Genomic DNA, 27,989 nt, shown 5'->3' with positions numbered 1-27,989 from the left:
CTGTGGTATCACAGCCTCACTTTTGAGTTTTGTTCTCAAAATTGCTTGTTTGCTTCTGATGAGTCTCAATCAAACATTTCTCACCTTTTTGAAATCCCAAGATTTTCCAAAAAATACTAAGGCCATTTACGCAGGGCTGTTTCCCCACAGTCACCCCTGTCGACTGCTTCGGGGCTTCCTTTTGATTATGCATGCCTTTCCCGACAGAGGTTGCTTCGCACTCCCTGTGCATTTCCACATGTTTTGCCCCCGCCTTCTGGATTCTGGCTAAAACAGCATCCAGAAAACACAGGCAAAATGTGCATAAATGCGTGGGGAGAGCAAGGCAACTCCTGACGGCCGGGAAAGGCATGCATAATCAAAAGGTGGCCTCTAAGAAGTCGGCGGGGGTTACCGTGAGGGAAACAGCCCTGCGTAAATGGCCTAACAGTTTTGATGGAGCAATCCAAAGCCTGCTGCATCTCAGTTAGGGTTGCCAACTGCCAGGTAGTAGCAGGAGATCTTCTGCTAATTCAACTGATCTCCAGCCGATAGAGATCACATCACCTAGAGAAAAATGGCCACTTTGGCAATTGAACGCTATGGCATTGAAGTCCCTCCCCTCCCCAAACCCCGCCCTCCTCAGGCTCCACCCCAAAAATCTCCCGCTGATGGCAAAGAGGGACCTGGCAACCCTAATCTCAATGGACTATCATGACTTTCTATAGGCATCTCTAGCTAGGGTTCTCAGAGGTCAGCCAGTAGGTTCCCCGGAATAAATTCAGAAAATTGCATGCAGATTCGCATTCATTAAACAACGATTCAGGGGAGAGTAGGTATTTTCACAGTGGTTGTCTGCTTCTGTTGGGTTTTATGCCACCCAGTTTCTTAGTGCAGCTTCATTCCCAGCCCAAACACTCATGCCAGCCAGATACAATTCTAATTACTTGAAGAAATATAGGTGTTTAAGGACATTATCCCCCCCATATATTGCTAGTTAAGTCCACAACAGAAAGGAACCAATTATTAGAAGTATTTGTTCCTGATTGTTTAGAACAAGAAATGTAGAGTTGAATGCATACTAAAGGTTTGCCTGCTGTGACTGTTTCACTATGTTTAGGCAAGAAAAAGACAAACAACTAAGTGAGCTATTGGGAAAATTTTAGAGCAACGCATATAGTTTCTACTGCTGAACACCCTTTTCCTTGGTTCTATTACATCTGTGCAATCTAATAAGATGTCTGGAGTTGTCAAAGGCTGATAAAGCGAGTTTGTTTATTTCCTAAAACTGTTTGAATAATTTAGATACAGACTATATCTATCAATGTCCATCTGAATCTGGGTCAGGGAACCAGGGGAAGGGAGGGGGCTCAAGTTTCATTTTGCTTTTTTAAAATTCATTTCCAGAATATTGAAGCAATTATTTGAGCTTTGATTGAAAATCTATGCAACATGGGCAAAACACATGGGGGAGAGCGAGGCGACCTCTGACCGGCAGAAAAGGCATGCATAATCAAAAGGAAGCCCCGAAGCAGCCGGCGGGGGTGACCACAGGGAAACGTCCTTGGGCATGGAGTCCTGGCCCCCACCCCTGGTCTGCCACAGGCTCCTTTGCTATGGGTGGCTCATCCTTACACTGCCAGTCCTTACATGGCTCAGTTTGTAGAACATCTGCTTGGCATGCAGAAGGTCCCAGGTTCAATCCCCAGCATCTCCAGTTAAAGGGACTAGGCAGGTAGGTGATGTGAAAGACCCCTGCCTGAGACCCTGGAGAGCCACTGCCGGTCTGAGTAGACAGTACTGACTTTGGGGAGGGGCTGTGGCGCAGTGCTTGGTATGCAGAAGGTCCCAGGTTCAATCCCTGGCCTCTCCAGTTAAAGGGACTAGGCAAGTAGGTGGTGTGAAAGACCTCTGCCTGAGACCCTGGAGAGCCGCTGCCGGTCTAAGCAGACAATACTGACTTTAATGGACCAAGGGTCTGATTCAGTATAAGGCAGCTTCATGTGTTCATGTGTATTGGGAGTACAGGCAGTGCCAGGGCAGACTGGCCATTTAACATCCAGGGAAATATCTTGGTGGGCCACTACCCTAGAGGACCACTGGTGGCCAGGTGCGAGCAGAGCCAAGCCAGTGTCTCAGGGGCCTCTTGGCTTGGACCCTCCAGCACCAATGATGATCAGGGACGGCTCGTCAACTGCCTCCTCCTGCTCTGTTACCACTTTGTGCGAGGAACCAATGGATGAGCCATCTTTCAGTTCTAAGCCATCTTTCTGTCCTAAGGCATCTTCCAAAATGGACCACTTCTTCTCCCTGCAGTTCTGTGTGGATTGAATCCAGCATCTTTCATCCTTTTCTGGGCTTGCATCTGATATAACCAAAAGAAGTCTGCCTCTGGGCCTACAGAGGTAGCAGGATCTTTGAACTGAAGAGTTGGCAACCTGTTTATGCCTCATACTTCCCTTTATTGCCCTTAGCCACTTCTCAGAAACAAATTCATTCTGTGCTATGTAATGCTGTCTGGCTGAGTGAGCAGATAATGTCATTTCTGAGCAGATAATGTAGTTTCTGAAAACAACCAGAATGGTAGTATGTTGCCATGAAGCTGTAAACTGAATGTCATAAAATCAAAGGGTACATTCAGAAATGCAGAAAAGCTGGACCCAACTCAGACATTCCCATTGCAGATTTTGTTACATGAAAATAGCAGCTAGTATATATGATAGTGGGTGGCTTGTTCAAAAATCAGGAACATATTTAGAGAACAATCCTTTATAGAGTTACTTCAGTCTATGGAAATCAACAGGCTTAGTCTGGAGAAACTCTGTATAGGATAACGCTGAAACTCACCCAGGTTACCACTATGAGGATGGCTTGGCATGAGGAACATCTGCAATGCTCTTTATCCATCACTCCCCGCTCCCCAGGATTTTGGAGTTCCATATTGCCTAGTCTTGCTTTCAAAGAGAAGTAAGAAGAAGAGTTGGGTTTTATATGCTGACTTTCTCCACCACTTAAGGAAGAATCAAACCGGCTTACAATCACCTTTCCCCCCCTCCCCACAACAGACACCCTGTAAGGTTGGTAGGGCTGAGAGAGCTGTGACTAGCCCAAGGTCACCCCGCTGGCTTCATGTGGAGGAGTGGGGAAACCAACCCAGTTCACCAGATTAGATTTTGCCATTCATGTGGAGGAGTGGGGAATCAAACCCGGTTCTCCAGATCAGAGTCCACTGCTCCAAACAACCACTCTTAACTACTACATCACGCTGGTGATACAATAGGAGCTGTTCATAATTCAATTTTTTTAAAAAAATTCCACATTTTGAATAGAGTATGGTATATAGTCAGGATCCTTTAGCCTTCAGCTCTTCAGTTCACATGTCTCTCCCCCTCCTGCATTATTGGTGCACGTAAGTACATTGAAAGCTCACTGGGGGTGAGGGTGGGGAGCTATCTTGATGAAATTGCAGGTGCCATTTTATCAATTATCTTTTCATGCTGCGTTTTGCCTATGCATATGAGTGCATGTGTACATCGGTAAAAACATTCAAAAAGAATATGGATGCAGTAATACATCTGATCATCTGGTTAGAGCAAGATTGCTTTTCTGTAGTGTTTTATCGATGTGCACATTCCCTGTCTGTAACACAGAGAAGGGGATAGAGATGTAAAGGAACCGAGGAAACTGCAAGTTGCAGCAAACTGCATGATCCAAACCCAGAATTAATTTTTAGATATTTCCTAGTTAAACCAGAATTCAGGAGTACCAGAATGCAGACCAGAGAGAAATTCTGGAACAATACAGTGGTGGAATGAAGGGAATTCCCTCATCCCTAGAGCTGGGCCATCCAGGACGCACTGTTTTATAATCTGTTAAAATACCTTAATTCTTCCAGGGAACATTTATGGTATTTTTGCAACACCAGAAACCCAGCAGTTTCCCCACTGGCTTTGAACTGCAAATGTTTAAATAACAAGTCCAATTTGCCTCCAGTTTTAAATGATTTCTAGCTCAACCACAGCTATGAAAACAGATGACACACTGCAAGATTAAAGACTTGCGGCTGTTCCTTATTTTATCTGCCTTGGATTAAAATATCTACCTACAGTGGCAGTAAATCTCTCTTTACTCCGTTATGAGGACGTAAGTGGATCTTCCTCTGTTATTTCCCATCACTCTGTCCTCTCTTCCTCTCTCTTTCCTCCCACCTTCCCTCTCTATCAAAAATTAATAGGCTCATCAGTGGTCTTATCACTCATAGAAAATGTTTAGGATACAATTATTTTTTTAAATGGAGCAAATACATATTTCAGTACTGACTGTATGGTTGTTTTGGTAGCCTTATCGGCATCATCTTGTATGCTGCCTTACAAATTGTGCTTTATGGGCCATCTGGCGCAGAGTGGTAAGCTGCAGTACTGCAGTCCAAGCTCTGCTCATGACCTGAGTTCGATCCCAACGGAAGTCGGTTTCAGGTAGCCGGCTCGAGGTTGACTCAGCCTTCCATCCTTCTGAGGATGGTCAAATGAGTACCCAGCTTGCTGAGGGTAAAGGGAAGACGACTGGGAAAGGCACTGGCAAACCACCCCGTAAACATAGTCTGCCTAGTAAACGTTGGGATGTGACATCACCCCATGGGTCAGGAATGACCCGGTGCTTGTACAGGGGACTATCTTTACCTGTTTTCCAAAGTAGCTTCAGAATTATGTGTTTTGAATTTCTCGAATAAAATGAAAGCCATGTGCTGGTGATACTTCTGTAAAATGGGGATTAATAATTTATTATAGTGATGCAGCCTTTTATAATTAAAAATAAATACATTTTACTTCCTGCACATGGAATTTGCATTTCTGGTTTTTCAGCCCAACAGAATTAGGTGCATCTAAGCTCACTGACATTGAGCTCTGCAAAAGGTTGCAGCTTCATGGATAATAATAGCCACTCATGGACTTAGCCATGTAGCATTTGTAAACTTTACCCATTGAAAACAATGGGAATCATTATGCCACTCATTTCATTGAAATGTAGACAGCATTCAGAATGGCTAGTTGGTTTAGAAAGCCTAAGCCCTTTCACCTTGTGGTTTGAAACTATTCAAACATAATGTGTCCTTCCAGCAGTCTCCCTGTCCAAACTCTAATGGGCATTCCTTCATTTATTTCTTTATCATAGAATGACAGAATCATAAAATCATAGAGTTGGAAGGGACCACCAGGGTCATCTAGTCCAACCCCCTGCACAATGCAGGAAACTCAGAACTACCTCCCCCACACACCCCCAGTGACCCCTAGAAGATGGCCAAGATGCCCTCCCTCCTATGAACTACCCAAGGTCATAGAATCAGCATTGCTGACAGATGGGCATCTAGCCTCTGCTTAAAAACCTCCAGGGAAGGAGCACTTACCACCACTCGAGGAAGTCTGTTTCACTGAGGAGCTGCTCTAACTGTTAGAAAATTCTTCCTAATGGAAGATGGAAACTCTTGATTTAATTTCAGCCCGTTGGTTCTGGTACAACCTTCTGGGGCAACAGAAAACAACTCGGCACCATCCTCCATATGACAGCCCTTCAAGTACTTGAAGATGGTTATCATATCCCTCTCAGTCTTCTCCTTTTCAGGCTAAACATACCCAGCTCCTTCAACCTTTCCTCATAGGACTGGGTCTCCAGTCCCCTCACCATCTTTGTTGCCTTGTCTGGACACGTTCCAGCTTGTCTACATCCTTTTTAAATTGTGGTGCCTAAAACTGAACACAATACTCTAGGTGAGGTTTAACCAGAGCATAGTAAAGGAATACAATTACCTTTCCTTTTATCCCTTAGAAGCTCCTTGATCAATTGATCTTGAGCAGCATATATCTAGTGTTGGAGGGATATAAGGACTGAAACAAATCTTGCCACTGACAATGTAGCCTTGGTGTCCCTATCACTTAGTAAAAAAGACATTATGTCAGTCACAGAGGCATTGGATTTGTATATTAAAAGGGGGGAAATATAGTGCGATCGAAGTTCCTTGTAAAAGTGGCATTCCAAAAGGGCATGGGCTAATGAGTCAATAGAGCCAGAAGAGCAAGGGCAGATCCTGTCTGATTATGGTATATTCAGAATTCTGCCCTGCATTACCATAGAAAGGTTAGCATTCAATCTAGCCAAGCAAAAAGCTCTACAGCGACGAGGAGTTGTCAGATAATATGTATAGGCAGGCAGACCACGTGGAGGGGGTATTCCGAAGAAGTGGGATGAACAGACGCGACGAGCACGAAAAATAGTGCTGTTATAATCGAGCTCTTTAATGCACTTTTTAATTTTGGTAAAAGCTTCAGTTTTCCCAAGATCTAATAAGACATCCTGCGAGAAGCCCAACAACGACAGTTTCTCATCTAAGATTTTTTGCCATGAGGATTTAAAAGGGTCATGCTTCAGAGAAGCTAGGAACCCCTCAGTGCTAAAGCACAGTTTAAGGTGTAGTTTAAAGGCGGCCAACCACGCCCTAGCTTCAAGTGACATTTGGCCAAACTCGGAACGGAGAGTAACGCCAGCAACACATCGAGGGGCATTTAGAAGTTTTCGTAAGAACTGAAGCAGTGGACAATCTATAGATTCATTGATGACTGTAATCCAGATGGCAACACCAAAGAGGATAATTGGGGTAATTTTCAGGTTAAAAATACAATTACTTCACACGATCTGGACACTGTACTTTATTCTGTTCCATCGATACTTTATTCTGTTCCATCTCAATTCCAGGCCAGTAAGGCTATCTAGCTTCTCATTAGCTATCAGGCTAGTCAAAGAAAAAAAAAAACATAATGATAAGCGCACCCACAGTATCACAGTAAAACTCGTGACATGGCAAATTATTTCATTATTTCTTTTGTTCAGAACACGGTGCACCATGTCAATAAAGTGGGATGAATGTACTGGTGAATCAACCAGTAATTCAGCTAGTTGACTAAGTCCAGACAGCTTTTCGTGCCCTATTTAATTGTTCCTATCCGGTTTGCTGGTGAATCCTCTGCACTCAAAGTACTCTACCACTATAAGTTATGGTCACTTAAGTGGTGTTTATGCTACAAACAGGCAGTGTTAAGGATGGTGTTGTTAATGGATTACCTCATTAAGCTTAAAGCAGCAACGGAAGACAGATTCTCTGAAAATCTTGCCCAGGAAATTGTAATACTGAATAATTCATCAAATATGTGATTCAGTTTAAATTACTCAACCAATACTAGAATCCTGTTTGGAAAGTTAAGCATATATATCCAGGCCTTGGCACTCTGTGTGAAATTTACTTGTGGAACTCCATTAACACCTATTGGTGTAAATGCTAGTTGTGTTGTGGTTAGAGTCTTCCACTACAACTGGAAAGACCCAGATTCAAATCTCACTTTAGTTATGAAGCTCACAGGCTAACCATGGACCCAGTCTCTCTCTTTTCCCCTCTCTCTCCCTCCCTCCCTCCTCTAAGCCTGTGTGTTCAGTGCTGTCAAGTCACTTTCGATTCATGGCGGCCCTATGAATCAATGGCCTCCAAACATCCGATCATTAACAGCCTTGCTCAGGTCTTGCAAACTGAGGGCTAAGGCTTACTTTATAGAGTTGATCTATCTCATGTTGGGTCTTCCTCTTTTCCTGCTGCCTTCAGCTTTTCCTAGCATGATTGTCTTTTCCAGTGACTCATCTTTTCATAATGTGACCAAAGTATGATAGCCTCAGTTTAGTAAATTTTAGCTTCTAGAGAGAGTTCAGGCTTGATTTGATCTAGAACCCATATATTTGTCTTTTTTGGTGGTCCACGGTATCCATAAAGCTATCCTCCAACACCACATTTCAAAGGAATCTACTTTCTTCCTGTCAGCTTTCTTCATTGTCCAACTTTCACATCCATACATAGTAACAGGGAATACTAATGGCACGAATTAACTTGATCTTAGTTGCCAGTAATACATCCTTACACTTAAGCATCTTTTCTAGTTCCTTCATGGCTGCCTCTCAGCCTAGCTTTCCTCCAAAGAGGATGCCCTGACTCCTTGTCCCACATTCTCCTGGACTGTCACCTATATGACACTGCAAGAGAAAAACTCATAAAACCCTCAGTCTCAAACTTTGCCCCAAACAAAAAGAAAATGCTACATAATCTACTAGCAGATTGGGATCCTGAGATCACAGGAAACATGGCTAGATTCCTGCTGATAGCTGCTACTCAATGGTAACTCAGTCAGAAGACAGACTATAACCACAAGGAATGAACTACATCCCAATTTTTAACCTGATTTCACTCCTTGTATTTTAAAACTATTATGCCATTAAAGGTATTTGTATTGTATTGTATTGTATTGTATTGTATTGTATTGTGTTGTGTTGTGCTGTGTTGTATTGTGTGCTGTGAAAATAAACAGAGAAAAGGATAACTTTGTACATCACCCTGAGCTCCTTGGAGGAATGGTGATATAAAAAGTGATAAGTTTAAGTATTGTATCCACCTTGGAGCAAAGAAATGTCAAGAAGATTGGGAGGACAGCACAAACATTGATAAAGCACTTGGAATGGAAATGGAAGTCCAAAGGACTGTTCTACTGGTACAGGTTCTACTGTTCTACAGGTCAGTGCCCTGACCTGGATGGCCCAGGCTAGCCTGATCTTGTCAGATCTCAGAAACTAAGTAGGGCCCTGGTTAGTACTTGGATGGGAGACTACCAAGGAACACCACAAAAAGACAGTGGCAAACCACCTCCATTACTCGCTTGCCTTGAAAACCCTACTGGGTTGCCATAAGTCGGCTGCGATTTGATGGCACTTTACACACACACACTGGTACAGCTAACTACTGACCAGAATGGTAAAGAGGGATGGGAAAGGATGAAGGTTTGATTTTCAGTAGTGCAGATTTAAATATTAGGAATTCTAAAATAGAGACAATGACCTAGAAAACCTGTGAAGTATCCTTCTTTGAAGGGTTTGCAGAGGATGCTAAGTAAGTATCTATCATGCTTCAGGTATAGAGTTGGATAAGATTAGCCTTACTGGCAGAAAATAGCGAAGACTTGAAACGACTACTGCTGAAAGTAAAAAGAGAAAGTGCCAAAGCAGGACTACAGTTGAACATCAAGAAGACAAAAGTAATGACTACAGGAGAATTACATACCTTTAAGGTTGACAATGAGGAAATTGAAATTGTTGAAGACTTTCTATTCCTTGGCTCCATCATCAACCAAAAGGGAGGATGCAGCCAAGAAATCAGAAGGAGATTGAGACTGTGAAGGGCAGCCATGAAGGAGCTAGAAAAGATTCTGAAGTGTAAGGATGTGTCACTGGCCACCAAGATTAAGTTAATTCATGTCATGGTATTTACTATTACTATGTATGGGTGTGAAAGCTGGACACTGAAGAAACCTGATAGGAAGAAAGTAGACTCCTTTGAAATGTGGTGTTAGAGGTGTAATGGATACCATGGACTGCCAAAAAAACAAATCAGTGGGTTATAGATCAAATCAAGCCTGAACTGACCCTAGAAGCTAAAATGACTAAACTGAGGCTATCGTATTTTGGTCACATTATAAGAAGACAAGAGTCACTTGAAAAGACCATCATGCTAGGAGAAGCTGAGGGCAGCAGGAAAAGATGAAGACCCAACAAGAGATGGATGGACTCAATAAAGGAATCCACAGCCCTTAATTTGCAAGATCTGAGCAAGGCTGTCAAAGATCGGACATTTTGGAGGACTTTGATTCATAGTGTTGCCATGAGTCGGAAGTGACTTGATGGCTCTTAAAACACACACTCGCAAGATAAGCCTGTGATACATTCCCACTTTGTGCTTTGGGGAGCCAGTAAGAAGCTCCATTTGTTATGAAAAATATATGAACTTTGACTAACAGAAAATTCTTGTTTAAATATTTTAAAAGTAATGAATGTTTTAAGAAAAACTGCATTTTATATGCAGCAATTCTGAAAGCTGGCAAACCAACTGTACCAGAACATGGAGGGTGTCCTCACAGAACTGGTCATCTTGGTCTCTGAGTTGACTAGTATGCACATTTTCAAGGCCAAGAGGGATGACTAGCCTTTCCAACCCTTTGCCTCTCCCTGAGTACTGACATGCTAAAGATGTTCAGATGAAAGATGCTCTCAAATTTCACAGCCCCATTGTTTCAGCTTGAAAATCCTCTTAAGACCACATTCAGACACCATGGCAAACCCCTGTTTTGTCTGTAATTGGCACAAACACAGCTTGTTGCTGTGCTTGTGCATTCCCTCCTGCTTCCCCACTCCGATTTCCTTGGGTATGTATTAAGTGTGTTATTGAAAGCCCCTTGCTTTGGAAAGGCTTCAATCAAGCTTCAGTTTGCTGTGAAGTAAGTGGCGCAGAGGGTTAAGCTGCAGTATTGCAGTCCAAAGCTCTGCTCACGACCTGAGTTCGATCCCAACGGAAGTTGGTTTCAGGTAGCTGGCTCAAGGTTGGCTCAGTCTTCCATCCTTCCAAGGTCGGTCAAATGAGTACCCAGCTTGCTGGGGGTAAAGGGAAGATGACTGGGGAAGGCACTGGCAAACCACCCCACAAACAAAGTCTGCCTAGAAAATGTCGGGATGTGACGTCACCCCATGGGTCAAGAATGACCTGGTGCTTGCACAGGGGACCTTTACCTTTATATGAATGCAGACAAACGGTCTAATCCCAATTTAGAATTCTGTTTTGTGGGGAAGAAACCCGCTCCAACTTGTACAGGTCCCTGAACTAGAGCTGTGCCAAAAAACAAAACAAAAAAAAAACACAGTATATTTCGTGTTTGGGTTTATTAGACCCAATTTTCAGCAGGAAAGCTGAAATAAGCCGAATACCCATACTGGTAAATGGGATTTCCTGCTTTTTTTAGGTTGTCCTGAAAAAGCCCAGGTCCATTTTAGCCTATGGGAGTCTTTTTAAAGCCCCTGCAGGGGCTTTTTTAGAGGTAGGGTTTCCAAATTTTCAGGGTAGCTGCAAGGGGCTCTCCTTGCATGAATCCTGAAGTTTGGTAAAGTTTGGGTCCGGGGGGGTCCAAATTTATGGGCCCCCGAAGGGGTCGCCCCCTTCTCCATAGAAAAGCATGAGGCACCAGCCTGCCAACCGTCTCTTTCTGCCAGACCTTGGCAATGCTCACCTTCTGAACCTGAAAACCGATTGATGGCTCAGCTCTCACAAAGGCCTGGAGGACGGGGATGACCCCTTTGCAGGCCCATAAAATTGGACCCCCTGTCCCAAACTTCATCAAATTTTGGTGTCCATCTAAAGAGAGTCCCTTGCAGCTATGCTGCAAATTTGGTGACTCTACCTCGAAAAACGGCCCCCTGGAGCCTTGTAAATAAATTCCATAGACTATAATGGACCAGATTTTTTTTTTTCAGGAAACCTGGAAATAAAGCCGAATACCCATTTACCAGTATGGGTATTTGGCTTGTTTTGATTTACCCGGGGGGGCGGGGGGGGATGGGGCCCATAAACCGGAACCTGAAATTTACCAGAAAATTTCTTTTTACTAACCCCTCCTCCTCGATCTACCTAGCTGCTTCAAGTTCTGTCTTCACTTAACTGATTCTCAGTTCAGTTCTACACTATTACAGTTCCAATGGCCACTCCCAGAATTGCACAGCTGTCAATCAGGTGGTTCCAAGACCCAAACAGCTTCCTGGAATTTCATAGTTCTTCGCACATGCCTTTAGAAAATTATCTATATTCATAAACCTTATAAGCACCACAAGGCTACAAACCTTTTAGATTATTGATAACCTCTCTTCAAACCTTTCTTAAGACTGCAAAGGATCTCCTCACATAATCTGGACCTAGTTTTGCCCCCGTGAAGAGTCATATGTATCTGTTCCATTCTGAGAAACGCTGGGTTTAGCTGAGTCATAAAATGCAATGATTCAGCAATATCTGCATGGATGTTAGTGGACAACTGGTAAACATGATAATGGCATAATTTATGCTGTGGCCCTAACCATGGGGGAGGGGCCGTGGCTCAGTGGTAGAGCATCTGCTTGGCATGCAGAAGGTCCCAAGTTAAATCCCCGGCATCTCCAGTTAAAGGGACTAGGCATGGAGGTGATGTGAAAGACCTCTGCCTGAGACCCTGGAGAGCCGCTGCCGCTCTGAGTAGACAATACTGACTTTGATGGACCCAAGGGACTGATTCAGTATAAGGCAGCTTCATGTGTTTATGTGTACCAGAAGGGGGCCAAGCAATGTTGCTTCAGTGCTTCTTCCTGTTACACCCAGGCTGCTGGATCTTCCAGACAGCTGAGCCACAGGCTGCGAGACCAACAGGGAAAGAGCCACAGGCCAAAAGCCTTTTGGTTCTTACCCTTCAGTTCACACAAAGGACTCACGACCCAGGCACCAGCCCTGGTCTCAACAGAATAACTGCAGGAAAAAAAGGACCAGTGACTCAGCAGAGATGGTTAAAGAGCAGAAGGTCTTTGCTCCAGCTAACAAGCTCAGAGGCTGTGCCCTGTTTCCATCATGAAATTCATTCCATCACAAAATTCATTAATATTCCATTCACTACTCATTCAGGGCAGGATTGCACCAGTAGAACAACCCTCTCCCTCATTCTTATTTGTGTATCTAAAATTACAAGTGGTGAGTCAACATTCCCAATGCTTGGTAGGTATCTTGCTAATCGAGCCTGAGACCCTGGAGAGCCGCTACCAGTCTGAGTAGACAATACTGACTTTGATGGACCAAGGGTCTGATTCAGTATAAGGCAGCTTCATGTGTTCAACCAAAGTTACCTGTGTAAGATCTTTCACTATTTGTTAAATTAAATTATTAAATATTATTAAATTATTTTTAAAAGTTGCATTTTACTTTTGGTTTGCGTATTTGCATTTATGAGGAATAAGGGACTGAACGGAAGCACAGCTTTCATACTTGGGGGTGGTGGCAGAAGTAATTATTTGCAAAGAAGAAAAAATTGTGTGGTCTTTCCAAATAACCATTTATTAAGAAGTTCCAGGGCACTTCTAGATATTGATCTATTGCTGCTTAGCTGTAGCTTAACTAAAGACACTAATATTTACAATATATACAAATACACAAAAGTGCAAGGAGCAACATCCATTCTAGGTAAGTATTTCCAATATTGTTCATATGTTAATAGCATTGCATATGTGTAGCAATGCTACAGGTAAGTGGTTACAGTCCAAGTTGAGACAGCTGAGAAGGGGATACTAGAACGTGTCGTCCAGATCGGTATCCACGTTTCGCCGGAAGCTTCATCAGCTGATTAAATTCATTCAAGGCAAAATAGTTGTACAGAAAAACAATCCTCAGACATAGACATTCCAATGGCCAGAACGGCTCAAAGTGTAATGAGCCGTTCTGGCCTTTGGAATGTCTTTAGTTAAGTTTTCCACTTGTTATTCTGCACTTTAATATAGTTGTATTGCATTGAATTGTGTGTGCTGGTTTTGTTTTTTAACAATACCCCACAGCATAGAGCCTACTTTGTTTGTTAGGTTGCTTAGCTGTAGCTAGCATTTCAAGTAATCTATACAGGTTTAAATTTACATTAGGTCTTTTATTAAAGCTATGCATATCCTGGGGATTTTTCAAAAGAATAAACTCCTGAGACTAATCAGTCCAGCAACTTTCTGTCTTTACTGTTTAAGTGTAGTACAACACACTCATTTGTTTCTTTTTGAAGAAAAATGAGCACAGCTCTTTGGTTTCCTTATCAGATAACCACCAAAAGGATGCTTACATTGCATGAATCATGATAATAAGCATTCTGAGCAGCCGAATGAAACCAGCGCCTCACCAGTGAAACTTTATACCGGTCAATGAAGGAAAAGTATCTAAGACCATTTATGCATGGTCGATTTTGATGCTCACTCAAAGCTCTTTTTAAAAATGCGACTTAAAAATGCCTATTCATGGTCCCGATGCAAAAGGAGAAAGTCCACCTCCCCACTCGTCTGCTCCTTCATTCCTGTTTGCATAGCCATTAGCATGTGCATAGCTAACGAGCCGCTGTTATTTTGCATTGTTCCTTCAGGGGATTTTTCGGGGCGGGGGCAGAGCAAACACCAAAGGTCGCGTTAAAGGGGCTCTTAAGTAATGCGAAGCAGGTATGCGCTGGCTTCGCGGTCACTTCTGGAATGACAGTTCAGCATGAAAAATTCAAAAAAATATGCAGGGCAATTAAGCCTGGAACCCAATGCTAATTACCAAGCATAAATGGCCTAAGTGTAATTTTAATTACAAAAGGGATTCACCACATTGTCCCCTTTTGCGTTAGGTGTGGTCGTGTAAAAAGAGCTGCGAACCACATAAAAGGGGGTGGGTGGGCGGTTCTGCTGTCGCCCGCTGTAGAATATTTTTACAAATAAATGTGCTGCAGTCCACTTCTTGAGTCAGCCAGGACCCTGGACAGCAGCCCATGTGCTAATGTTACCAAAAACAAACAAAATACTTGGGATAGAAATTTTTACCCTTTCCTCATTTTCCTGAAGTAGTAATGCTGAGGATGACTTATTCTGAGTTAATGCAAAACCATCTCTTTGGTTACAAAAACCGGAAAAAAATTGGGCATACATACAGATCTAACGGGGAAGAAACAAATGATTCAGACATAACCTGCGAAGACAAAGAGAAAATAAAAGCGTAAAGACATCAGCTAACTTGGCACATTCCTTAGCAATCGAACAGACCGTATGCCAAAGGGATAAACATTGGGATTCAGTCCCCTCCTTGCTCCTGCCATGAGGGCTAGGAACAGAATGAAAAACCATGGTTTGGAGTCGCCTCTAATAGATTTTTTTGCCAAGTCACCCCAGGGGGAATTTTTCAGGGGGGAAATTGGGGGAGGGCTCTCCCTCTCACTGGATATGAGGGAATTCAGGGATCATTCGAAATGGCTGGTGGAAATAACTCACAGGTTGTTCTGCTTGGTGGCTCAGTTATTATATCCAAACAGAACTCAGATTTTAGTATGGCTTCATCCCTCTTCCCTGGGAAATTTGCCTCCTTGCTGAACCTGAACTCTGAGTTTGAAAACGCAGACAAACTGTTTAACCTTGATGCACTGGAAAAGGGGTTTTTTAAGGGAGGGATGACTGGCTAATCAGCACACCAACTCACAGGGACTTAACAAGGACCTGGGCTTCTTCTGCCCTTATCAGTGTTGACCAGCTCAACAAAAATAGGAGAATTACATGATCACCAACACAGTAGGTCTCAGGGAGGGTTATTTTCAGAACAGGTCCAGTCACCGACTCCTTGAGCATGGGTGGCGTAACTCCTGCTCTCAATTAAGGATTTACCACTCCCCTTACCTGCTCAAGCAGTCCCCCTCTGGCAACTTTTCTCAACCAGGCAGGGCAAAGGATGAGAACACAGGTGGTAGCTCTCACTTGTCCTTTCGCCGGCTGTTAAAATTTTAAATGGGGCATTTTGCCCCACTGGGAACAGAGAGCAATGCCGTTTTCCCCACCAACATGCCGGGCCTACTGGCAGCTCTGCCCCCTCGGCACACCCCGGGAACGCCCCCTGAGACGCCGGCATGGCCTTTGTGCCGGTGGGCCTTTGTGCCGGCATCTGGCCCATCCTGGGTGGCATAAGTAATGCCAACGCCGGCGCAGGGGGCCCGAATGCCGGGGCAGCCCCTTCCTGGCCTCCAAAGGACTTTTGTCCTTTAGGCACAGGAATGAGCTTCCCGTGTAGGATTTTGTCCTGTAGCTAATAGTAATATAAAGTCTTCCCAGATCATAGCACTAATATCCTTATGAGGGTCGGTCTGTGGATATTTAAATTCACGGATCAGCCCCACAATGACAAAGGAGATTTTTCTCCAAACTTGGGAGGTTTAAATCCCCTCAAAATAGTGTTATCTACATATGCACAGACAACGCACCAGCAGTCGGGTTGCCAGGCCCCTCTTCAGCCACTGGTGGGAGGCTTTTGGGGCGGAGCCTGAAGAGGGCGGGGTTTGGGGAGGGGAGGGACTTCAATGCCATCGAGTCCAATGGCCAAAGCGGCCATTTTCTTCAGGTGAACTGATCTCTATCGGCTGGATAGCAGTTGTAATAGCAGGAGATCTCCAGTTTTCTTCTGCTTTTACTTTTTAAAAAATCAGTAGATTATCATAAAATTAAATCTGAATAAATGAAGGGTTATATTCTACCTACATAAATTATATTTTAAGGGTAATGAGTATTTGCATTTAGTACTAGCAAGGAGGTTGAAAACCTCTACGTTCAACCTTCTTATCAGCTCCCTATTCTTGAATAAATACAACACCCAAACATGCTGTGGTAAAAATTCTTGAGTGGTAAAATTAAGTATTTTTGTGAAGAACATGATTGGGTCATGATTTGGACGGAAAAGGATTAAATGTTCATTGGATTTTTTAAGGAGTTTGGTCCTGGAGGACAGTTTAAAACTGAAGGCCCGCACATTATGTTCTTATTAAAAAAATTGTCAAGGCATATGCAGAATGTCACAGAAATTCGGTGAATATTGGTGTTTGCCAGTAGGCAGTGTCAATAAATGTTGGGTTTATTCTGAACATGTACCACTGTGCCTTGATAAATGGTAACCTCTGCATAGTTGGGATACCAATGAGAATGAAATTTGACCTAAATTTCTTGAGAGTTACTGATAAACGTCAGAGTTTTCTGAAATTAATAAGAATATTCTGACAGCATTCACAAATCACTTAGAACCCATTCCTGAAGGGGGCCCCTAAAGCTCCTTAGTAGGTGGTGTGACCCTGCAGACTAATGTTGCACTTATGCCAGCACGGGGCAAACATGCTGGTGTCTGGGTACCACTGGCCCCTGCTACCAGCACAGCCATGGCGGCAGGGGTTTCTCAGAAGGGAAAGCTCCTGCCGGCATGGGGTGGGGGGGTTCCCAGGGGTGGAGCCTTTTCGCCCCTGCAACACTCCCTTGAGTGGTGGTGGGGATGCACCACCTTTTTTGGTGGTGGTGGGGATGCACCACCTTTTTTGGTGGCATAGCCTCACTGTTCCCTATGGGGCATCCCCTCCCCTTTTTTGAAGTGGTGGACTCTGATCTTGAGAACCGGGTTTGATTCCCCACTCCTCCACATGAGCGGTGGAGGCTAATCTGGGGAATTGGATTTGTTTCCCCACTCCTACACATAAAGCCAGCTGGGTGGTCTTGGGCGAGTTACAGCTCTGTTAGAGCTCTCTCAGCCCCACCTATCTCACAGGGTGTCTGTTGTGGGGAGGGGAAGGGAAGGTGATTGTAAGCCGGTTTGAGTCTCCCTTAAGTGGTAGAGAAAGTTGGCATATCCACCTCCCCTTCAGGAATGGGCTGCCAGTTTTATCGTAACTGTTCTTCAGTTCTCAAATTATCTCAAAGAATTGTTCTCCTTGTGAATGTAAGAATTTCCTGACATTTCCCTGGTCATGTAAAAAGTCATCAATAAATGTCAACATTTACCAAACACATATAGAACAATATTTTAAATGTATACTTTTTTAAAAAAAATTTGCCTTTGGACTCCTGTTTTATTTTTAAAAGTTTAACTTCTGCTCTGGATTACCTGACAAAAAGAGTTTTATTTTTACTGGAAACCTAGAGCCTGTTATCTTTCAAGGAACCATTTCACAGCAATTGATCTAATCTTCTGCTCTATTCCCTGAGACACATATTCTTCTAATGGGGATGTTGGCAGCAATTGTCATGATAATAGGACTGGCTCATAATTCTCACATTGTTAAAAAAAAAAAAAGACAACGCATGTACTCTTGATGATTGTTTATTGCTTGCTTCCTAGTACCATAAATATAAGCTGTTGAGTAATTAATTGCCTTTTAAAACTGAGGCTGGTATAGAAGTATATTCCTTACTAAAATAAGACAATAGAAAGATAGCAAAATCATGAAACTTTTTTACTAGGTATGAAATGTGTGTGGCAGTTAAATTTACAAGAAAATACAAGCTACAGACTTAATGTAAAATAAAAGACTGACAATACATGCCCAAGAGGAAGGCATGAAGAGGCAGAAGATGTGAGAAAGCCTCTCATCCCTTAAGTGAGCCTTTTCCTCTAAGCCAAAGCAGCCAAGAGCAAGTAACTGGCATGGGTTGCAGTTAGGGGTGCCGGCTCCAAGTTGGGAAATACCTGGAGAATTTGGGGGTGGAGCCTGAAGAGGGCGGGGTTTGGAGAGGGGAGGGACTTCAGCGGGGTGTAATGCCAAAGAGTCCAACTTCCAAAGTGGCCATTTTCTCCAGGTGAACTGGTCTCTGTCGCCTGGAGATCAGAGGTAACAGCGGGAGATCTCCAGCCACCACCTGGAGGTTGGCAGCCCTAGTTGCAGTACAAACCTCTGCCTCTGATTCTGGTCAAATGCTGGCTTGTCTCGATGGCCACCCTCTCCTCCCCTTAAGACTCCTAGCTTCAGGTTTGCTGTGTCTCAAATTGGCTACTTCCAGAGCTACTATTGCACAGAGGTGGGGATGAATCCCATCCCTATCTCTAAGGGATGAGATGCCTCCCTCTGTCCAGGTGCTGCGATACAAACTTATCAGCAACAGCTTCTGGGTCCAGTATATAAGAAGCAAAATGTGAAGATCCAGAATTCTTTGATAAAACCTTTATTTGCAAGTGATTTTAGTCAGCAAATTGTAAGACTTTCAGGCATTCAGTTTCATGCTTCAACAAGCTTCAAAATAGGTTTTTCTGAAATGCTGAAGGTGAGGGGAACAACCGGAACAAACTCATCTCAGTGAGCCTCATGGGCAAAGTAGAGATTCAAACCCAGTGATTCCTGGCTTGAGTTCAGCACTTTTACCACTGCCTCTACACCGGCTGTCTTTTTCAGCTTTGGCCGATTCAAGAGCTGCTTTCGTTTCTGGGAACGGGACCTCCCATTTGGCTCATTGTAACACAATCGATGTGGGGGTGCTTTTGAAGGCTGTTTGGAAATGACAACTGGCCCACAATGTGGCAAACAAATTAATTTCTGGTGGTCACATGTAACACTGATTTGGAATGAGCTCTATTGGCTGCCAATATGCTTCTGGATTCCATTTAAGGTGCTACCACTTATCTTTAATTCCCTTTATGTCCTTGGCCCAAGATAGTTGAAGGAATGCCTTCTCCAGTACATGCCTGTTCTCTCACCGAAATCTGGCACTGAGAATCTTTCAGTGACCCAACCTGCTATTACGCTTGTGGCCACTGCTGAGCAAATATTTTCCAGCCCACAAATCTTTGGAAATAACTACTCACTGAGGTCTCCAGAGTCTTGGCTCTTCAGAGACGGGAATTGTCTATTGAGGTCTTTGTGTCCAAACTGAATAGGTGGTTTCTGGGCTGCGATTTTGTTTCTTTCTATATTGGTTGACTTGATCATTTAATAATTTTTAGGCAATTTTATGCTTTATGTAGAGACATTTATTGCTGAAAAGTGGGCTGTATGCAGTCCAAATAAAGAAATCACCATTTCACATTTTATGCATGTACAAATGAAAAGACAGAGGTAATGCTGATAGGGAAGGTAGAGATCTTGAAGGACATTGTTCTCCACACTTTTGATGGAGTTCAGTTAAGGGCCTTGAGGTTATATTGGGCCCAACTTTGTTACTGGAGAAGCAAGTTAATGCAGTTGCAAAAAAGGTTTTCTTCAACTCAGCTTAGCTACCTGAATCCACAGTAACAGTGACACTAAACTACTGCAATGGTCTCAAAATCAATTCAGAAACTCCAGCTAGTGCAGAATGCTGCAGCTAGGTTATTATTGGGTGCTAGATGGAGCACGCATATTACTTCCATCCTGCAGGTGCTTCACTGGCTGCCCATAAGTCACTGGGGTCAACTTCAGGTATTAGCTATCACCTACAAAGCCCTTCATAGCCTTGCACTCTCATATCTGTGAGACTGCCTCTTCCCCCTATGCACCGCCACGACAGCTTTGCTCATCGGAGCAGAGACTTCTGCAGGTGCCACCCTGAAAATGGGCAAAATCCACGACTACCCATACACGTGCCTTTCTCAAGGTGGCCACCATCTCGTGGAATGGCCTGCCTGAGAAGATCAGGAAGGCTCCCACTCTCCTGGCTTTCCATAAAGTATGCAAAGCTGAATTATTCAAGAGGGTTTTTATATGCAGGCAACAGTGTTGCACTATACTAAACGATTCACAAAGTTACTTGGAAAAATTATCAGGGGGTGTGGTCTATACTACTATGTATGGCTTGCTGAAACTAGGATACTGCTATGGAATTTTGCATTATTTAATATGCCATGTTAATATTAATGTTTTGCTTCAGCTCTGTTTTTAGATTTCTGGTTGGTTCTACAACGCTAATCCTATCGCATTGGTTATTGCATGTCCCATCCGTCAATTGTATTGACTCACTCTGTGTGATCCAGGTTGACTCCAAGTGAGAAAGGTGGACTATAAATAAATAAACCCAACTTTGCAACTAAATGTGGCATGCCACAATGAGCTGCAGCTCATCATAACTCCCTGACAAGCACACTGGTATACGCAAACACATGTTTGCTGCATATTTTACATCTTTAAGTTTTTGAAAATATCTCATCTAAAAATGTGGTGTGTGAAAAGATCCTTTTGATACTAACTGCAATCCAAATTTGAGTTATGCCTATTAATTACAATGGATTTAGAAGGGTGAAACTTTATTTAGGATACCACTGTAAGTCCTTATTATTTCCAGGTTTATATACTAAGCTTTGAACCATCCCAAGGGCTAGTAAGTTGCCCAAGGGCATGCCATGAGTCCATGACACAAATGGCAACTGGAATATTCTTCCAGCTCTGGATCCATTTCTGTCCCCTGTTCCTGTTCTTATAGAAGTGGCTCCTCCAACTTCAAAGCTGCCCAGTCATTCAAATCCTTCCCATGGAGTAATCCCTTTGGTGTTAATGAATGTTGTATGTACAGAGCAGAGGGGTCTCTGGGTTTGGCTCTGAAAATGTGCAAAGGGAAGAAAAGGATCTGCTCGTACACATTACCCTGATGAAATGTTCACAATGTAAACAATGCAGAAATGATTGAGCGTGTGCTGAGCACGAATGAAAACAGCCAGAGGTGCTGTTGTTGCTAGTTGTAGGAGTTAATAACAGATATTATTTGCAGGGGTGTAATCAGATCGTACACAAGCTACTTAATATTGATCTATGTAAGTATTTAGCCTTTTAACCTACCCCATTCAAAAAGCTGGGGCCTAGAACAAAGGTGAGCAGGGCCATCCTTCTATGCAAAGTAGGGTTGACAGGTCCCTCTGCGCCACTGGCGGGAGGTTTTTGGGGTGGAGCCTGAGGAGGATGGGGTTTGGGGGCAGGAGGGACTTCAATGCCATAGAGTCCAATTGCCAAAGCAGCCATTTTCTCCAGGGGAACTGATCTCTGTCGCCTGGAGATCAGTTGTAATAGCAAGAGATCTCCAGCTAGTACCTGGAGGTTGGCGACCCTAATGCAAAGGCAAGACGATTTCCCTAGCAGGTTAACCCCCACACACACACACACATGAAAACACATGAAATAGCCTTATACTGAATCAGACCATTGGTCCATAAAGGTCAGTATTGTTTACTCAGACTGTCAGTGGCTCTCCAGGATCTCACGCAGAAGTCTTCCGTTATCACCTACTACCTGATCCTTTTAGCTGGAGATGGTGGGGATTGAACCTAGGACCTTCTGCATGTAAAACAGAGGCTCTTCCACTTAGACACAGGCCCCCCACAACCCCCTCCCCTAGCTACACCATAGTGTCTACAAGCACAGAGAGGATACTATACAAAAAGACCTTCAGAGCAGAAGGCCCCAGATGAGCTCAGAGCAGGTGAAACCAGTTAGAAACCACAACTTGAGCAGCAGACTCTAATCTTGTGAACCGGGTTTGTTTCCCCACTCCTACACATGAAACCTTCTGGATGACCTTGGGCCAGTCACAGTTCTCTCCAAACTCTCGCAGCCCCACCTATCTCACAAGGGGAAGGGGAGATGATCGTAAGCCGCTTTGAGACTCCTTAAAGGTAGAGAAAAGTGGGGTATAAAACCAATACTTCTTCTTCTGCTTGTGGCCACCCATAGGCCAAGCTTCCACCTATAGGCCAAGCTTCAGATTTACCCAACTCACGCCAGTTTGCATTCAGCAGTTGCTGAGTGGAGGTGGCAACGGTGTGGCAGATCTGTGGGGGACTCAATTTAAGGTGCTGCTGCTTATCTTTAATGTCCTTTATGTCCTTGGCCCAAGATAGTTAAAGGAGTGGAAACTTTGGAAATAACTATTCACTGAGTAGTTATTTCAGCAGTTGGTGAGTGGAGGTGGCAGATCTGTGGGGGGACTCAGGAGGTAAAGGGGGTGACTGGAGAGGGGCTAGGGAGGTGTGGGGGGGGGCTGCTGTCCAGTCCTTACATGTACTGCACTGTACCATGTTGCACTCAAGGAGAGACCCAACAAATGGAGTTGGGCCCCTCACAGGCAACCAAACAGCCCATTAAGGGGTTAGCTTGTTTGTTTGGAGCAACACCTGTTTGTTTGGAGGACAACATAGCTCACAAAAAAGATCCACGTGTATACAGAATCAGAAAGCCCTCCCAAAATTAGTGAGATGGTACAAGGATTGTCAGATATAGAAAATGTACTGCAAAGAAGCCTGTCGTGATTATCCTGTTTTGACAGAAAGAATGGCTTGGATGGTCCACCTGGTAGACATATACTTTCTGCGTCATTGTCTTTCCTTACCGCCCTTCCCACTACTTGGGAAAATGAAATCACATAGCGAGGCACCAGAAGAACTGATTGGAAGACTTCTGACTGGTCCATAATATCAGAGATAAATCTGTTTGGCTTCAGACCATGCATTAGGCTTGCCAATGGCGTTGTTTGGGTTGGAGTTTAATTTCTGACTGCACACCTCTACTGAATGCTAGCACCTTTAATTATGCTCAAAAACGTAGTGGAAACCATTGCAGATACTATGTACTGGCATCCAGCAATGTTCTAATGTGCTTTAAATTAAGGGGTTGGTCTTTTAATACTATTATAGTCTGGAAACTGTTATTTTAAGCTGTCAGTGGTCTGTTTTTATGGTCTACATTTTTATGCTGGGTTAGGTTTTCCCCCCTAATGCTCGATTTCAATTAATATCTTTTAATGTTTTGTTTTTATTATTTTTATTTGTTTAAGCCACCACAGGCAGGTCTGCCAGCAAGGTCAGTTTCCATCCCCTCACACCCCTCTCTTGCTTTTGCATTGGCACCTGCAAGGCACTTGAAACTCCTTAAGGAGGAACATTTGTCGCTTCCAGTCGCTTCTCTATACAAACAAATTTCAGACCAACCATTCAGCATTTGTACCAAAGAGTCCTGCAAAAATAAGACAACTATGAACTCTGAACGAAATAAGTGGTGCCCTCCAGTTTGCAAAACCATCAAAGCAGACTGGGATCTTGATGTTGCAGAACTGTGTAGAAGTCTTGAACTTCACTGCATTGAGCATATGGTTTCCTGATTCCATGATGATTTCATTAGATTTCTCTTTTATTGTATGCTGCATCTCTAACCAATAATTCCACTAGCTGGGATCTGGTTGATACTAGTGAAGAATCAGGCCTTCTGGTAGTCCAAAATATCAGTCCTTTTGTTTTTATTTCTTCTATAGGTGCTTGCTTGCAATGTTTCTTTTTACTCATTAAATTACAGGAATTGGCTTATTTCTAGACTTTAGTGAATCCATACTATGTGAAAAGTATTTGTGGTCTTAAAATTAAACCCTGTCCACCCATCTGGCCTATCTGAAAATACACCTTTTCTCAATAGCCAAACACACTTGTAATATAGTAGTTTTAAATCTTATTGCCTTCTTTTATGGTCACCCAGTGTGAGATGAAAAACAGGCCCATGTGGTTGAATCGATCATTAAGCAAATTTGAAAGACTTGAAATATGTTCTACATACAGTTCCCAGAACCATATCTGCACATTAATATGTGTCACTGACTAAACAAGGCATTCGTTCATTGTAGGGCCACAGTTTGGGGTGTGAGGAAAGGAAAAAAAATGTATGCTGTTCAATGTCAAACACCTTCCTCTATAACCTGGTATGTTTTTAATTGACAATTCTAAAGCATAAGAAAAATCTAAAACTAATGAAACATTGGTCTTAACTGTATCCCAGAAAAAGAAAGTATAGATGTTCTAGAGCCCCAGAACCCACAAAGGGCTTCAGAACCCACAAAGTCTTCATAAATAGGAGACTCACATTCAGCTGCACAGTCAAATGGATCCTACATGGAAATTGGTTGTAGCTATATATTAAGTTGTTTGTAACAAACTGAAGAAGCTTAATACAAGGATTTAAGTGCCATACAGAAAGGTGGTGGTGCCATATTCATATATGTGGTACCATACTCATATATCTTTGCTAGATTAACCGTTTATGATTTGAACATGATGTTTTAAAAATTGTCTATAAGTTAATGAGCCTATTGATTTTTTTCCCATGGCTAACTAACTAGAGTATATTTGAGGTCTTTTTGATCTTAATGTCTGCCATTAAATTATGACATTAGATCCAAGCGTTCCCCATTTCTTCATGTTTTTATTATGATGTAAATTGCCTGTTAGCATAATCTTAATAGGCTTCATGTGAACATGTTTATCAGAAATGTTTATACGCTTTAAATGTAAAACATGTTCATTTCTTACTTCTTATGGTAAGGATTTTTTTTGCACTGTGAAAAGCCTTTACATAATGTCATGAATTAAACAGAAGTCTCCAACCTCATAATAGCTTTCTAAATAGATAGATGTTGAAGACATCCATGATCTTAACATCTGCCATTAAATTATGGCTCAATAGAACACCTACAAGAGAAAAAACCATCTGAATTATGAACGTTAAAATATAAATGTTAGAGAACAAGAATGACCCAGTTAGTTCTTTCACCAATAGTACATATAAACAGAATTCAAGGCCAAGCATTGTCAAAAACCCATTTCAAACTCCCGTGCAAGGCTCTTTCAAAATCCACAACAGTTGTTTCATTGGGTTGATCTATAGTCAGAGGATAGTAAGAAGCTGCTGTTGGTAATTCTAGCTCAGTATTGCCTGTTCTGACAGTGGCTGCCTAGGGTATCAGGCAGAGTTCTTTCACAGCAGGACATCCCAGCATCATCCCAGACAGAGATAGCCAGGAGTGATCCTTCTGTATGCAAGACATTTGCCCCTCCACAGTTACCATCTGTTTTGATGAAAGATCATTGTGCAAGGCACTGGTCATAGAAACAGAATATCTCTAGTGCTAGTCTGTACAAATTGGTAGCGGGGAAAAACAACAACAGAATTGCTCCTAAGAATACGGCATGTATGTTCACAATTGTCTTCATTACAGAAAGCCAATCAGACATCAGAAGGAACCCTCCAGCCTTCCCTCCATGTTCCCTTCCATGTTCCCTTAGCAAAGATCTCTGGGATCTGACAGTAGCTGCTCAACCATACTATTGTTCCATATACCAGTAAACATTTCATTACTCCTTTCTGCTACACAGCATTCAAGCACCCACAGCTTTCAATGCAAACTTGCTAATTCAGTAAGACATCTCAGAAACGTATGCCAAAAAAGGGAGAAAGTATCTAGAAGTGTGTCTAGAATGTGTCCCAGGGCTGTCCACCAGTATGTCTCATTCATGTGTTGGCCAACCTTACATGGTTTCCCTTTCTGAGATATTTGCTGAGCCTGAGGCTTTCAGTCACTACCACTGCACCCAATTATTCGTCCAGATGGTCTCGTCAAATTTGCTCCTATTCATCCACACAACTGTTTCCCAAATGTCCTTTAGCTCTCTCTTCTTTCCATATAATAAAATTCCATTACACACAGAAACAAAATTTTCCTAATCAGGAGGGGGGGAAAATCTTTTACTGAGCCTCAAAAACGTATATAATTACTTTGACCACATAAAGTTGGACCATCTTTCCCTCCATTCTTCCACCCATCCTCTCAATTAGCTCCACTTATCTATACAACAGCATCGTGAGACTGGTCCTGTCTCCAGTGACATCTGTGTTTGTTTTTCTGGAGACATCAAAGGCAGTATAATGCACCCCTAGCTTTGCACAAGAGTTTCTTTCATTAATGTACAAAGGTACCCATTTTGATAGATCCATGGTCTGGACATGGCCTGGCATAGAAATAGTTTTCTACTCTCCCCAGTTGCTGGTATGGAGAGTGAGTGCTCTGCTATAAGAAATGTATGTCCCCAATATGGGTCACTTCATTCTAATAAAAAATGCAATTACCAAACTGAAGGCTAAACTGGAGTGTCATATCTGGCACTGGAGTTGGCAGTCTAGAAAGAGAATGTCCTTCTGTCTCAATCAACAGAATCAAAATACAAGGCTCACTTGTTCAATCAGGTGGCCTCGGCAATAAATATCTCTTCACCTTGTTGAGAAGAAATGGTGTATGCATCAGAGAGAAAGCTTGACAACAAACCATTTTTTAGGAAAGCATCTCAGTGGATATTTCAAGATACACATGCACACACAACTAAAATGGAATGAGATGTTCACTCGTTGCTACATTTTTGTCTCCTTATGGAAAAGAATGTTTCTGCCCTTTTATCTGCCCTTTCTCCAAAGTGCTGCCCCCCATGTGGAGCCTGCCATAAAAGATGCATGCCTCCCTGTCTCCTCTTAAGTGCAGGATCCCATACATGACTATCCAAGGCATGAAATGCAAACATTAATGGGACTGGCAAGAAGCTCTGGATTGTAAGGACCTTCCTGGAGGGTGTGCAGAGAAAGTATCAGGAGTGTCGATCGATCACACAGCTTACCCTTGCGTATCTGGAGGAATACGGATCCTCAAAGAGTGCCCAGATACGGGGCTGCCACCTCTTCCAGAAGCCCCCGGGCCTTCCATCTGGGGAATCACTCAGCGCCAGGCGTTTAGTCATCTCCAACTCCTCCTCGCCATCACCTGAGTCACCAGTGCCATCTGCGTCTCCATCGTCGGCGCTGCAATCCAGAGGTGCCCCTCCAAAACTGTCAAGGGCCTCCTCGGCATCCCGGTGCTGCCTGTAGGTCATCCAGCAGCAGGGCTCCACGTCGGTCTCATCGATGCCCCAGAAGGCCAGCTCCTCCTCGTACAGAGGTCCACACACATCTGCCGGGCAGTGCAGCTTCCCCGTACGGTAGTAGTTCAAGATGTGAGCAAAGACCCCCGGGTGCCGGTCGAAGAAGAACTCATCCGTGCGGGGGTCATAGTCAAAGTGACTGTGGGCATCCGGCTCGGCGATCCAGGCCAGCCGGGTGCCGGGCAAGGTGCGCAAGGTGCTGCGGTAAGTCTGGTGCCGGGTCCCTCCCACGTTGATCACGATGCGATCACTCTCATCGCCCTGGCCCATCTCGTCTCTTATCAGGCATGTCGTGGACTCATCCAAAGGAGCGCAGCGCACGGCAAGAGCATAAGGGGGTGTCCACTCGCCGGCGATCAATCACTAACTGGATCCCGTATCCGTTTGGCCGAGAGCTGCCCAGGTCAAGGGCATGCCACGGTCGTGGCCCCTCGTGCCCTTCGCGCCCGGCGAGGCGATGGCTCGAGTCCCAGCGAGAGTGAATGACGGATCCAGGTTCTTTATATCCTTTTATTGGCAAATCAAAACTCTTAGGAGAGCATCATTTAAAAATAAGAGTTTGGGAGCCCACCACACACACACACACACACACACACACACACACACACACACACACAAGCAATGTAGCCACAGACACCAATAATAGTGGTTGTGGGACTTGGTCAGCTAGGTACGTCTGGGTATCAGGGAGCAAGGTTGTTTTCTTGGTTGCCAATAATGAATCCAGCGGCACACCACTGACCTACAAAAAGGGATGGGAAGGGGGACGCTGGCGGAGGGGGGGGGGTGCGTGCAACAAGAGACTGGGGGACGGAGCAGGGTTTCACAGACACCACCCAGAAACACACACACACACACACACACACGGCGGGACGAAGACAGAGGGGCA

At 43.6% G+C, this 27,989-nt stretch overlaps 1 protein-coding gene across 5 annotated transcripts in view; it reads right to left on the bottom strand.

Moving 5' to 3' along the window:
* KCNC1 (potassium voltage-gated channel subfamily C member 1) overlaps positions 1 to 27,421 on the bottom strand; it is a 131,899-nt gene extending 104,478 nt beyond the window's left edge. For all 5 annotated transcript variants that reach the window (XM_056850870.1, XM_056850869.1, XM_056850873.1 and 2 more), the window contains exon 1: positions 26,801 to 27,421. In XM_056850870.1, coding sequence (XP_056706848.1) covers positions 26,801 to 27,370 — 570 coding nt within the window. In that variant the 5' untranslated portion in view covers positions 27,371 to 27,421. The remainder of the gene's footprint in view (positions 1 to 26,800) is intronic.
* Positions 27,422 to 27,989: the final 568 nt, after the last annotated feature.

The sequence above is a fragment of the Euleptes europaea genome, chromosome 6 (assembly GCF_029931775.1).
Source record: "Euleptes europaea isolate rEulEur1 chromosome 6, rEulEur1.hap1, whole genome shotgun sequence".
NCBI classification, from domain to species: domain Eukaryota; kingdom Metazoa; phylum Chordata; class Lepidosauria; order Squamata; family Sphaerodactylidae; genus Euleptes; species Euleptes europaea.
The sequence above is the reverse complement of the archived record's forward strand: the minus strand, read 5'-3'. Positions and strand labels throughout refer to the sequence as shown.